Genomic DNA, 13445 nt, shown 5'->3' with positions numbered 1-13445 from the left:
CGGGGGCAGAAGGGAGAGGCATGCGGAGAGGGGCAGGTGCACCCTTCCTGAAGTGCCCACCCTCTGACTGCTGGGCTGGCACCCTGACTCTGTTCAGGCCTCACCCCACTTCCTGCCAGCTCACTTTCCTCCAACCCAGGGACCTTCTCCCGCTGCACATCTTCTCCCACTCTCAGGACCCCCAGATGTCCAGTGCACACCATTAAGCCAGGCTGGCCAACTCTCCCGGCCAGCAGGCAGGCCTTGAACATGCACAGGGTGCAAGGTGGGCTCAGACACCCAGGAAACCCCTGTGTGTCCCCAAAGCTCTGCGAGGAGCTGCCCTGGGACCTGGTGACTTGCCCTCCTCACTGCACCCGAGGCTCTGCCCAGTCCCTCTGTACATTAGCCTGAGCATCTTCCTCATCAGGGCTCCCATCCAAGAGAGACCTTCATGTTCAGATACTCCAGCACCGTGGTCCCTGAGATCATAGCAGCGTCTCTCTTACAGCCCAAGGGTGGGGCACAGGGGAAAGGCCGGGAGGTGGGAGGCAGCAGACAGAGACACTCCAAGAACCCAGCGCAGTGGTGGCCACCGCAGGCTGGCCAGACCCTGGAGTTAAACATGGAGGGTAGGCGGTAATCAGTGCCAGTGCTGGACAGGCCCTGCAGGGGAGGGATCACAGGAGAAGGAAGCCTGGTCCTTCCCAGGGTGCTGAGGTGGGAGGTGGGGGTCCAGAAAGGTCTACACGTAGGGGAGGGGCCTGGTCATTTGCATCTGATACCAGACCAGCACAGGGAAGAAGACACAGGGCAACTAGTTTCCCAAAGAGGGTGTGGTCAGGGAGCTGTGGTCACAGGGGCTTGGTGGGGGCATCAGGGCTGGACATGCATGAACGCTAGGGACCCTGGCACACCTGAGCCAGGTCAAGCAACATCCGCAGAGGAAAGGAGGGGTGGCCCGCAGCTGGTTCATCAGGGACCCCCCCCCCCACACACACACACACACAACTCAGGAGAACCGTGAGGGCAAGACCTCGGAGCCCACCCCAGACCAGGGCGAGGCAGAGAGGGGGCCAGAAACAGACCCCAGGCCGTGGTGGGCATCTGAGGAGTGTCTGAGATGAATTATGGATGAGACATTTAATAAAACTCTTTAAGAAACAAGGAGGATGAAAGCCCCAGGCACACTGGCCTCTCCCCTGCCCTGGTCTCGCTGATGTGCCCTGGAGCCAGCTCGTGGTCAGCACGTCCTGGGGCAGAGGCCGCTGGGGTCTTCCTTCCCAGCCTGAGGTGTGAGGAGGCCCTGGCTATGAAGTGCCCCGCCTGCATTGAAAGAGAAAGACACCAGTTGGGGGCCCTCAGCAATTCCTCATAGACCCAGGACGCCTGGGCCCTGGCTTCCTGCTCACCGTGAGGCCAAAGGACAAGACAAGGGCAGGGCAGGGGCCGGGCTGCTGCTGGCGCGCATCCTCCCAAAGCTGCTCAGCCCCTACAGCGGCTGCCGCTCGAAAGGAAACCCAAAGAGAAGCCCAGGCCCCTCCCTAAACCCCGAGTCTGTCCCTGAGAAGATTCTAGTCTAAGGGACAACTTGGAGGGGGAAACCAAGTGTCCCGGCACCAAGCCTGTGCGGGAGTGAGTCACACACACACGCGGAGGAATTCTCGGGGCCTTTAGATGTAGGGGCTGGGCGGGGCGGAGCCCTGGGCGTAGCGCCAGTAGAGCAGCAAGAGCACCGTGGACGCCACGACGCAGAGCTGCGCACCCGTGGGGCCCAGGAGGGCCCCCTCCTCCGCGACGCCCTCCTCGGGCTCGGGCTCCGCCACGTCGTCATACTCCTCCTCCAGCACCGCGGCCGCGGCCGCTCCAGCAGCCTCGTCTTTCTCCCCCGCGGTAGCCGCTCCAATGTCCTCATAAACACCTTCTGAGGGCAGACTCCCCGACATTCCTGAACCTGCAGGGGTCACACCAGAGCCCTTTAGCTGAGACACTCCGAGCAGTTAAGCCCGCCCACGGGGCCCCTGCGGGGTGGACCCTGGGCTCTTCTGCCGCAGCTCCCCACCAGCAGCCACACGCTTCCCCAGGCACAGCCTGTGGGAGCCGTTCCCAGCTGCATGGAGGACAGAGGGCTGCAGATACCCCTGGAGCCCTCTGTCCCACCCAGACAGCCCTGGGACTGTGGATTCCCCCGTCTGGCCCCTCTCAGAAGTGGGGCAGGGCCCAGCGTCTCCAGTCGCCAACACCTCATGGACTTACTTCGCAGGAAGTTGCCACAGGCTGTGGCGGAGGGGCAGGGACAGGCAGAACCTGTGACGGGCTAGGGTCTCAAAGCACCCCCCGCCTCCCCACCCCCAGGGACCAGGGCCAACCCCACCCACCATGCCCACCTACCCCTGCAGGCGTCTCTGCCCCGGAACCACCGTGCCCCCAGGACCAGTGAGGTGACGAGCAGCAGGGTGCCGAGCGCCAGGCCGAGGGCCATGGGCAGAGTCCCAGCCTCGAGGGCAGGCGCCGGGACCAGAGGACTGCCTGGGAAGACAGCGAAAGGAGGGTCTCCCCTGTGTGCCTGCTCCTCCTGGGGCATTGTGACCCTTGGCCTGGACCACCGGAGCCCCTGGCGGGGGGCACCCAGAGGAGAGGTGGGCCCTGTGGTCACAGCGCTAAATCCAGGAGGGAGCCCAGGAGGGAGGGGCCAGGAGAGCAGCTCTTAGCGTCCTGACCGCGTTAGACTCCATGTCTAAGAGGACACAGTGTACCAGAACCAAACCTCGCAGTTGGCAAGAGAAAGGCCCAGAGGAGAGTCCCGGCAGGTGGCCCAGCAGGGCCCGGGCTGGCCCACCCTCCCTGGGCTCTCTGCCCGCCTGGCCCAGGGCACCTGCAGAGACGAGCGTCTCCAGCACAGCAGTCCTGGGGTCCTGACCTCCCCCCACCAGCCAGGTGGATGCGGGAGAGTCTACAGCACCTCTGAGGCAGAGCCCCTAGAAGGCCCCTCAGGGTGGGGCAGAGCCCCCATGCAGAGCCCCTTGGGTGGGGCACAGTCCCTACAGGGCCCCTCAGGGTGGGGCAGGGCCCCCATGCAGAGCCCCATGCAGGGCCCCTCTGGGTGGGGCAGAGTCCCTACAGGGCCCCTCTGAGTGGGGCAGGGCCCCCATGCAGAGCCCCTCGGGTGGGGCAGGGCCCCACGGAGGGGCCCTCCAGTTGGGTTGAGGCAGGAGGGCCAGAGCTGAAGCCAGAGGAAGTGCTCACCTACCTGATGCTGAACGTGGGGTGACGGCCCCTGTGTCACCTGCAGGAGAAGTGGGTGGGATCCAAGTAGGAGCCTGGGCTATGGCCAGCCATCACCCCGGAGCAGCACCCCAGCCCCCTCAGGCTGAAACAGAGCTCATGGAGACGGCCTCCGCCCCAGCATCCAAGGGACCAGCATGGAGCAGCCTCAGGGCTGGATTCTGCAGCACCCAGGGCTGAGAGGGCCTCCAAAAGAACCCACCAGGCGTTCCATCCCAAGGCCCTAAGAAGGCCTCACCTATCCACTCACCCCATGGAGGGGCAGGCGGACACCAGGATCACTCACCCCATGGAGGAGGAGACAGAGCCCCCCTGGACCACTCACCCCATGGAGGAGGAGACAGAGCCCCCCCGGATCACTCACCCCTGGAGGGGCAGCCGGACCCCCCTGGACCACTCACCTGCACAGCGCACACCCGCGTCCTCCTTATGCCCACAGTCTCCGCGGCCCCACGGCTCCGCCGGGCAGCCCCACAGGGAGGCCTCGCTGCCCCGGCACCCCACCTCATCCAGCCACACGGGCCCCGAGCCTGGTCCAAAGGCAGCCCCCGCCACGGCGTCCACAGCCCGGCCGCACCCCAGCTGCCGGCACACGACCTCGGCGTCCGCCAGGTCCCAGGAGTCATCACACACGGTGCCCCAGGAGCCAGCGTGCCAGAGCTCCACACGGCCCGAGCAGCGGTCCTCACCCCCACGCACGCGCAGCTCGCCCTCCTCTGCAAGAGGGGCCTGTGGTCACCGGGGGGCAGGACCCGGATGGAGAGGATGGGGAGCCGGTTGTGGGGGGAGAGGGGTACCTGGGCAGCTGCCCATTGAGGAGCAATTGAGGGCCTCCCCGGAATCCTGCGTCGCTGTCCCTGACGATCCTGTTGGATTTAAATAGCGGTTCACCAGGTGTAAATGCTCAGAGAAGCCTCAGAAGGGAACCTGTGGAGCCCAGTGAGCCCACCACCCCCAGACATGGGTGAATGGCAGCCTCTGTGGATGACCTGTCAGGACACTGAAGCTGCCTCGAGGGCCCCCAGAGTCTGCCCACCTGCAGTAGGTGGCAGGGCCTACCTGCACAGGTGATCCAGACCTCCTCTCCACGGGTGCAAGAGTGCGGGTGCCAGGGGGCTGAGGGGCACTGCCACAGCGTGGAGCTCCGCAGCCGGCGGCACTGGATGTTGTCCACCCAGGAGGTGCCCAGGCTAGTGTGCCCCGGCCTGTTCTCCAGCCAGCCCCGCTCCCCACAGCCCAGCTGCTGGCAGATGATGGACAAGGAGGCGTCCTTCAGGGCGTTACTGCACACGGCCCCCCACGTTCCGTTGTGGAACACGTCCAACCACCCAGCACAGGGCCCGGCGCCACCTCGCAGCCTCAGGGCCACTGACTCTGGAAGACAAGCCACTCGGGTCAGACAATCTCTGAAGGAGGAGGCCAAAACCAGGGGCTCCCAGCACCAACACCCATGCCAAGCTAGGGCATCTGACATCCAGCTCACATCCACCCCACATCCCCATCCACCCCCACCCAAAGACGGGAGCAGCTGCCCACAGGGAGCCAATTTAAGCCCCAGCTCTAACACTGCAATCCCTAGTAACTCCACTGACTGTAGAAACCTGTCCCTGGAAATCACTCACATACAGAATAACCCTTTTAAACAACTGTAAAAATTCAACAACAAAAAAGGAATTAGCCCGATCTCCGAGTGTGTCACTGGCCCTGGCTGGTCAGCGCCCAAGTAGTGTCTTGTCACCCTGGGGCGGCGAAAGCCCAGGAACAAGGGGTGTGTTAAGCCGACGACAATATGACCACATAGTGGAGTAGGACACAGCCCTCTGAAAGTAAGTCAAAAGGGCCCGCAATACATCAAAATACACACATGGGGATAAGCCGAGGCATTGAGGCATGAATTGCATCTGACGGGATCCTAACGAAGTGAAATAAGTTAGAAAATAAATGGCAGGAATCACACCTGTGACAGAATACAAGCGGCCACTCAGACCCCCGCCGTCCCCGCCCCTCACCGAGTGCACTCCCAGCCCTGGGTCTGGGCTGACCTCTGACCTTCCGCCAGCCAAACGCACGGGTGAGGGTGACCGGTGCGCGCTCCACGCCTGGGCCTCATGAGCGCCTGCCTGCCTCTGATCTCCCCTGGGAACCCCGCTGCTGCCAGGCGGAATCGGGACAGCAGAGTCCCCACCCCTGCCAACAGCCAGCCCCCTGCAGAGGCCTGTCCGCCAGCGAGAACCAGCAGCTGCCTGAGGAGCCCAGCGCACAGAGGAAGGAAGAGCTGCAAGCTGAAAACACAGTGGAAGTTAGACCTGCCTCCAAGGACAGAAAGACCAGACCGGCCACGAGCGAAGTGTGAAGTGGACAGCGCCTAGAGACCCTCTCCCCCGAAGCAGGACGAACGAGCAGAGCCCCCACCCCCACCAGATGAGTGCCAAGGAGCGGCCCTGGGACGGCACTCGGGTCTCAGCACCCACCTGAGCAGAGGGCACCGGCGTCCTCCTTGTGGCCGCAGTCGTGTCTGCCCCAGCCCCTCGACGGGCACCGCCACAGCGCGGCCTCGTGGCCCTCACAGGCCAGCTCGTCCATCCAGATGCGCCCGGCCCCGGCCCCGAAGTGCGCGGCCCCCGGGGCGCCGAGCGCGTGCCCGCAGCCCAGCTGCCGGCACACCACCTGGGCGTCCTGCAGGTCCCAGCCGTCGTCACACACGGTGCCCCACTCGCCCGCGTGGAGCAGCTCCACGCGCCCCGCACAGCGGCCCGGCCCCGCGGCCAGGCGCACCTGGAGGCTCCCTGCCGAGGGAGAGGCCGAGTCAGGGCGCGGGGCCCCGGGAGGGCGTCCTGGGGGCTGGGCCCGCACTCACCCGAGCACACGACGCCCGCGTCCCGCGACGCCCCCGCGGACACCAGCGCGGCCGCCGACACGTTGCACCGCGTCAGGCGGGGCTCGGTGCCCGCACAGCGCACGCGGCTCAGCCCCAGGGGCACCGCCCCGCGCGCGGGCGCCGCCGCCTCGTACGCTCGCTCCGCCGCTCCGCAGCCCAGCTGCCTGCACACGACGGCCGCGCCGCGCAGGTCCCAGGCCTCGTCCAGGACGCGGCCCCACACCCCGTCCAGGGACACCTCCACGCGGCCATCGCAGCGGCTCTGCCCGTCCCTCAGCCGCAGGGCGTCGGGGAGACCTGGGGGCGGGGTGCGGGACACTGCAGGGCGGCGGGCCGGCGGGTGGGACCCGGCCCGTCCCGGGCCGAGGACGCCGCCTCCCGGCGCAGCCCTGTGCGCTCCCGGCCTCCCCTCCGGCCGCGCTCGTGCTGACCCACCTGAGCAGACGGCGGCGGCTGCGTCGCCGGGGCCACAGGCGGGCGCCCCCAGGGTGCTCACGGCGCAGCTCCACAGGTAGGGCTCTGTCCCCACGCAGTGCACCTCGTCCGGCCAGGGCGCGGAGGCCCCGCCCCCAAAGTGACCCCCCGGGGGTGTGGCCACCGCGTTCCCACAGTCCAGCTGGTGGCAGAGGACCGTGGCGTCTGCCAAGTCCCAGTGGGCCGCGCAGAGGGGCGCCCAGGCCCCCTGGACCTGGAGCTCCACGCGCCCCTCACAGGCGCTGCTGCCGTTGACCAGCCGGAACTCTGCAGGGGGAGGGGGTGTCGGCGTCGCTGCCCCCGCGGGCCCTGCTGTTTCTTCCCTTCACACCCAGGGTGGGGCTCCCGGGGCCCCTTCTCTGCCAGCTCCCCACCCGCCTCCGCGGCAGCGCCAGCACACACATGTGTGCAGGGCTCTGTGCCGCCTTGGGGTCACATCCCTCTGTCCCCAAAGCCTGCTCCCTCTCCTTCCTGCCAGCAGCCCCCCGAAGCAGCACTTCCTCAAGGGGAAGGGCTCACCTCCTGGCGGAGGCCCCTTGGAGCTGGGCCAGACGCACCCCGAGAGGGTGGGGGCGGCACAGAGGGGCCTGGCAGGGAGGGGGCAGGGCCCAGCCTCGGAGCCCCCCTCCTGGCCTCACCTGAGCACCTGAGCCCCGCATCCTGGCCGTGCCCACACCGGTGCCCCGGCTCCCGAGGGCAGAGGAAGAGCAGGGACTCGGTGCCCGCACAGCGGAAGGCCTCGGCCCACACGAGCCCCGGGCCCTGGCCGAAGCGGGCGCCCTGGGGTGTGGACACGGCCGCGCCGCACTGCAGCTCCCGGCACACCACGTGGGCAGTGGCCAGGTCCAGGTCAGCGTCACAGACGGTGCCCCAGGTCAGGCCACGCCTCACCTCCAGGCGCCCAGCACAGGAGTGCTCGCCACCCACCAGCCGGGCCTCTGTGTGTCCTGGAGAAGGAGACGGTTCCCACAGTGACGGGTTCTCAGCTCAGAACTCAGCCCTGAGCCCCGCCCCCAACCATGGACCCTGAGCATCCTGCCAGAGGCGATCATCCGCCAGCAGCAGGGGCCTGCTGAGCAATGGGAGAACCGATGGTCACAGGCCACTCTGCCCCATCGGAACAGACGCCGCACATCCTCTGCCTGCCCGGGGTGGTGGCACCAAGACCCTCCTGTCTCAGAGGCTAGGTCGAGGTCCCCTGAGGGCATGCCCCCGAGGGCACCGAGGAAAGTGGACACTTTACCTCATTTCCACCCAGAATGTACCAGGATCCAAGAGACCAGATTACTCCCACTACCGACCCTGACTTGTGTGAGACCCACAGCGGTCACAGCCAGCACAGCGCAGACGCGGCACCCGGCCGGGACTGGAGCCCTGGGCTCCCCGCCCACGCCTCTCCTGGGCCGCCCTGCGCCCCTGCAGCAGCTCCGGAGGCACTGGCTGTGCGCACCCCAGGCTCCATGCTGTGCCCTCACCTCTCGGTCTCTGTCCAAAGCGAGGAGGATCTACAGAGTCCGTTCTCAGGGAGACTGTCCTGTTTGCCTTCGCTCACCTTCCCCGGCCTGCTCTTGCCTCCCTCACGACAGGTGAGCTGCACAGGGGCCGCCCCCTAACGATGGCACCCCAGGCCTCAGGCGGGACTGGGCCAGCGGGAGGCACTTCTGGGGCACACTCTGCTGCAGCCCACTCGGAGCATGGAGGGACGGCCAGCCCACGGCCAGCTCCCTGCTGTCCCCACCCCACCCCACGCCAGGGTGGAGGGTCCACCTCACCTGAGCAGACCACCTGGGCATCTCGCTGGAAGTCGCAGCCGCTGCGGAACTTGTTGTTCAGTCTGCAGTTCCGGATGGTCAGCTCGTCGCCCCCACAGGTCATGTACTTCCTGGCGACACTGCCGTCTTGGCGGGGGGCCTGCAGGGCAGGGCCGCACCCCAGCTCCCGGCAGAACACTGTGGCCTCCTCCCGGTGCAGGCCACAGAGGCGGTCCACCCCGTTCACATTCCTGATCTCAGGGAGCCCTGCACAGGGGCTCCGGCCCTTCACCAGCCGCACCTCCCGGAAAGTGCCGTCTGCGAAGCACACAGGGCGTGGCACACAACACAGGCTCTGCCGACCTCGCGGCCTCGGGCCTCGGCGACAGCCGTCCCCAGCAGGGCCCTGCCGGGGCCAGACCAGCCCTGGGCCTCACTGAGGGGTCAGCGCCGGGCCGCTCAGAGGCCCTCCTGACTCAACGATCTCTGGACACCCTCGCTGATTTTTCAGCACAGACGCCTGCGTTCTTGCTTTGCTCTGGGCCCCACAAACCGCCCAGTGGGTCAGCTCAGACAGGACGTGAAGTGCCGGACACAGCCCTGGGCGCTCCAGACAGACCTCCAGGGAGAACATGTGAGCTGGCGACGCTGACAAGACGCCTGCACAGTCCGCGGGGCCCCTCGAGTGTCGCCCCACCCCTGCCTGCATGTCCACCCCCTCACTGCTCTTCTACCTGCCTGCGCATTCCCTCTCGGTCCCTCCCTGGACAGCAGGCTTTGTGCAGCCAATTTCATAGTTGACTCACGGCTGCATCCCCAGCACCCAGTGCACTACCGCTGCCTTCTAAGAAAGGATTTGTTAAGCAAAACACTGGGACTGCTGACACAGGAGGAAGGGAGAGCTGAGAGCCGGCCTGTCTCAGGTGGCTCTGGGGCCCCCTCCTCCCCGCACACCCCGACCCATGACTTACTGGAACACAGAGCCACCACCACCCACTCATAGGGGCACTCGCTCTTCGTCCAGGCCCCCAGGCTGCACCCCCAGAGGGAGGCCTCGTCTCCCCTGCAGGACACGTTGTGGAGCCAGGGCTGCACCGTCTCTCCGGGCAGCGGGACGTACTTGGGGGCACCCACGGCCCCGCCACAGCCCAGCTGCCTGCAGACCACGGACGCCTCCTTCAGTGTCCACTCCCGGTTGCACACGTGTCCCCACGTCCCTTCATGCCGGACCAGCACCACCCCGTCGCATGGACTGGGCCGGTAGGCCAACCTCAGGCTGTTGGGTCCACCTGCAGATGGAACGGGCCAGTGAGGGCCGGCGACAGTGGAGAGTCAGTAGTGACGACACGGCGCCTGGGGCCCCTGCCGAGGCCCAGCGCCGAGGCCTCTGTGCAAAGCCAAGTCCCGCACCCCGCAGAGCAGTCCAGACGGGTGGTGGGGCAGGGGCCCTGAGTGCCTTCCTTGGCCCGCCGGAGCCCCCACGTCCTGGGTGACCGCAGGCCTGAGGCATGGAAGTCCCCTGTCCTCTACCTGAAGCGGGGGGCTCCTCCCACCACCCACCCCAGCCTCCAGCCGAAGGTCATTTCCTAGCAGCCCTGCAGCCCCCCATCTTCCTGCTCACCCCTGCCCCACCCCCGACTGCCCACCACCTGTCCCCCAGCTCACTTTCCTGGGGGCTGCTTCCTGGGTCTCTGAGAGGCTCAGCCGCCCCCTGACCTTCCAGTCCCACTGGGAGCAGGGCTGCATCCTTCACTAGGCCCCTTACCCCAGTCTTTCCTGCACAGCCCCCTCATCTCGGGCCCTGGACCATCTGTCCTCCCCACCGCACCACAGCCCCGGAAGCCCCTTGTCTCAGCCCCTGGACCGTCGATCCTCCCACCGAGCCCTGGGCTGATGCAGGGGGGTGAGATAGCCTCCACAGGGAGTATGCCCAGCTTGGGCCAGACCACCTCCAGGGCCTGGGGGGTCTCGTTGGGGTACTCATGGGGCAGGAGAGAGTCCAGGACTCACCGGGGAGCAGAGAGAGGGAGACCCCCCCCAGCCCTCAGTATAGAAGAAGGCACAGCACTCCCACCACCCGCCAGGCCTCATCCACCGCGCCCACCCACCCCCAAAGCCCCTCACGCCCACCCCTTCTCCTCTGGACATTCGCGGGCACAGCGTGTGCCTTTTTAACACCAACCAGCGCCCCTCCCGCAAGCCGACCTCACTGCGCTTCAGAGCCCAGCTCCCTGCTTCACGCGCTCCAGCATCACCACCCAGATCCCAGCCCACCCAGCGTGCCCCTCTGTCCAGCTTTCTGTCACCTCCTGCTGGACCCTGGATCAACCTGCCCAGTGACCTTTCCTCCCATCAGCCCCCAGGGCACCGCACAGGGCCACCCTCATCCCCTCCCCAGCCCCAAGACACACTCACACACGTCCGCACACAGCTGCCCAGTCTTCTCTCACATGCATCCCTGCCTGTACTCTGCATTCACTCTCCGCGGTGCCCACACGCAGACCGCACAGCACACTCTCACCCCAGCCTCTCTGTGCTGTCTCCCGCAGGACACCTGCCCACAGCTCCTGCCGTGACTTAGCCTCTTGGCTTCTGGACACAGCAGCCCCCACCCCACCCCCACCCTGATGTGGCATCTCTCCGGGGCTGGCTCTCCTCCGTGGCCCAGCACCAGACCATGCTTACCATCATGGCCGGGAGCCCCCAGCTTCCCTACACCCACCCACCACCGCCTGCCCCGAGGGAAGGAGACCGGGCAGCTCCTTGCAGAACCCATCAGCGTCCCCTGTCTGTCTGGGTCACTGGGGCCAGACACCAGCCATGCCCCTCACTCCGTCTGGACTCTGGCCAGCCTTGCAGCCTGGACTCCGAGTGGCAGGGCGGGGGGCTCTGGGCTTACCCCAAGTGGAACCTGTTCAGTCCGCGCAGGGACCAGAGTCTCTGGGTGTCTGCACTTTGGAGCCCACGTGTCTTCTGCCCTAGGATGTGCCCCCACTGGGGCTGAGCAAGACCCCAGCAGACAGCTGATCACAACAGGGGACCCTCACACCCCAGGGCCTCAGCATCCATGGAGCAAAGCCTACAGAAGGTTCCATGGACGGAGGAAGGAAACTCTTACCAGTGGGGGCGGCCCTGGCCCTGAGGAGGAGGACGCCGAGTCCCAAGGCCCAGAGAGCCACCCTCATGGCCCCGCAGCTGCGAGCCTCAGTCAGCTCCCGCGGCTCAGCCTGCGCAAAGGCGGGGATCTCAATCCAGGGCAACACACAGAAGCAGAGCCGTCAGCGGCCCCTCAGGACCAATGCCACCGTGCGGGCCTTTCCAGAGCATATCAGTGGCTCCGTCTCTCCATCTGTGGGCAGAGCAGCCAATGGCCTGGCGGCCCTGAGCTTCACCAGACCGAGCGGGGGCCCGGCCCTTGGGTTTCCTCATCTGCTGATAGCGCTGACAGGGTAGCTGCACTCAGACCCCACAGACAGGCAGGTGGTCCAATGGGCTCACAGCCACAGCAGCAGCCAAGCCCTGCCCTCCACCCAGGCTTCAGCTCCCCATCGTGGGTGGTGAGACAGTGACCCCCGATGTCATGGGGGCTAGCAGGGACACAGCAGGAGCCCCAAAGCACAGAAGAACAAAACAGGGCATGACGGCTTTGCAAGGGCTCTGAGACCTAAACTGTCACTGGAACTGAGGCCACAAAAGAAGTCTGGAACCCACACATTGAGTCTAAACAGAACGGCCGCCTGCTGAAATAGAAGACTTAAACAGAAGCAGAGTGTCTGACATCACAACCAGCGTGCCTGGGGTACAACTGAAAACCACTCGCCATGAGAAGAACCAGGGGAACCACAGCTGATGGTAAAAGACAATCAGCTGCCAATCCTCGTCAAAATTATCTGATGAGGACTTTCAGTCACCATAAAGATGCTTCTATTATAAACTGCAAATTCTTTTTAAATAAATGAAAAAAACTCCAGCAAAGAAATAGAAGTTACAAAAATGAAACTGGAACACTCACACTTTGCAGTCAGAATGGTCAAACGCTGCAACCACTTTGGGCAACCACCTGGCAGTTCTTCCGAATGTTAACACGGAGCTTCCCTGGGGCTTCTCAGTGGCTCAGACGGTAAAGAGTCTGCCGGCAACGTGGGAGACCTGGGTACGATCCCTGGGTTGGGAAGATCCCCTGGAGGAGAGCATGATAACCCACTCCAGTATTGTTGCCTGGAGAACCCCATGGACAGAGGAGCCTGGTGGGCTGCAGTCCGTGGGGTCGCAAGGAGTTGGACGTGACTGAGCGGCTAAACACAGCACACAATCTTCCCTATGACCCAGAAATCCTGTGAATCAAAGAGAAGTGAAGTTATGTCCAAGATAGGCAGCAGGCTATATGGTGCAAATCGGAGAATTACAGACATTACTTTACAAAGTAGTAATCATTTAAATAGAGTATAATCTGTAAAAATACTGAAACTCTGCTGTACAACTGAAGGCTCAGAAGATAAAGAATCTGCCTGCAATGCAGGAGACCTGGGTTCGATCCCTGGGTTGGGAATATCCCCTGGAGAAGGAAATGGCTACCCACGCCAGTACTCTTGCCTGGAGAATTCCATGACAGAGGAGCCTGGCAGGCTACAGTCTGTGGGGTCACAAAGAGTCAGACATCATTGAGTGACTAACAGATACACCTGAAACTCATATAAAACTGCAAATCAGCTATCTTGGAATATTTCAAAGATATGTTCACATTAAAGCCTGTGCATAAATGTTCATAGTAGCATTATTCGCAATAGAAAAAATAGAAACAACCTAACGCACTCCAGTCAACGAGCAGATAAACTACCACATGTCTACACCACAAAACATTCAGCTCAGTTCAGTTGCTCACTCATGTCCGACACTTTGCGACCCCGTGGACTGCAGCACACCAGGCTTCCCTGTCCATCACCAACTCCCAGAGCTTGCTCAAACTCAAGTCCATTAAGTCAGTGATGCCATCCAACCCTCTCATCCTCTGTCGTCCCCTTCTCCACCTGCCTTCAATCTTGCCCAGCAGCAGGGTTTTAACCAATGAGTCAACTCTT

The 13445-nt window shown here is 64.4% G+C and overlaps 1 protein-coding gene across 3 annotated transcripts; it reads right to left on the bottom strand.

The window, feature by feature from the left end:
* Window positions 1-1107: 1107 nt before the first annotated feature.
* Window positions 1108-12339, bottom strand: SCART1 (scavenger receptor family member expressed on T cells 1). 3 transcript variants are annotated; one of them, XM_086379146.1, is made up of 14 exons: window positions 11486-12339; window positions 9339-9656; window positions 8389-8685; window positions 7255-7563; window positions 6578-6883; window positions 6122-6439; window positions 5736-6050; window positions 4324-4638; window positions 4062-4130; window positions 3666-3980; window positions 3230-3265; window positions 2371-2508; window positions 1745-1933; window positions 1108-1305 (listed from the first exon to the last, which is right to left on the bottom strand). In XM_086379146.1, exons 1-14 carry the CDS (start codon window positions 11550-11552, stop codon window positions 1223-1225), a joined length of 3075 nt encoding a protein of 1024 aa, XP_086235272.1. In that variant the 5' UTR covers window positions 11553-12339; the 3' UTR covers window positions 1108-1222. The 3 variants fall into 3 exon arrangements, with proteins under 3 accessions (XP_086235272.1, XP_086235273.1, XP_086235270.1); XM_086379147.1 differs by lacking the exons at window positions 1108-1305; window positions 3230-3265 and adding an exon at window positions 3372-3374 and having other exon boundaries at window positions 1637-1933; window positions 2371-2504; window positions 3629-3980; XM_086379144.1 differs by lacking the exon at window positions 1108-1305 and having other exon boundaries at window positions 1637-1933.
* Window positions 12340-13445: the final 1106 nt, after the last annotated feature.

Source organism: Bos grunniens, chromosome 26 (genome assembly GCF_055505025.1).
Source record: "Bos grunniens cultivar Pamir isolate PY7600 chromosome 26, Bosgru_T2T1.0, whole genome shotgun sequence".
NCBI lineage: Eukaryota > Metazoa > Chordata > Mammalia > Artiodactyla > Bovidae > Bos > Bos grunniens.
Note: the sequence above shows the minus strand (reverse complement) of the source record. Positions and strands in the feature narration are given on the sequence as shown.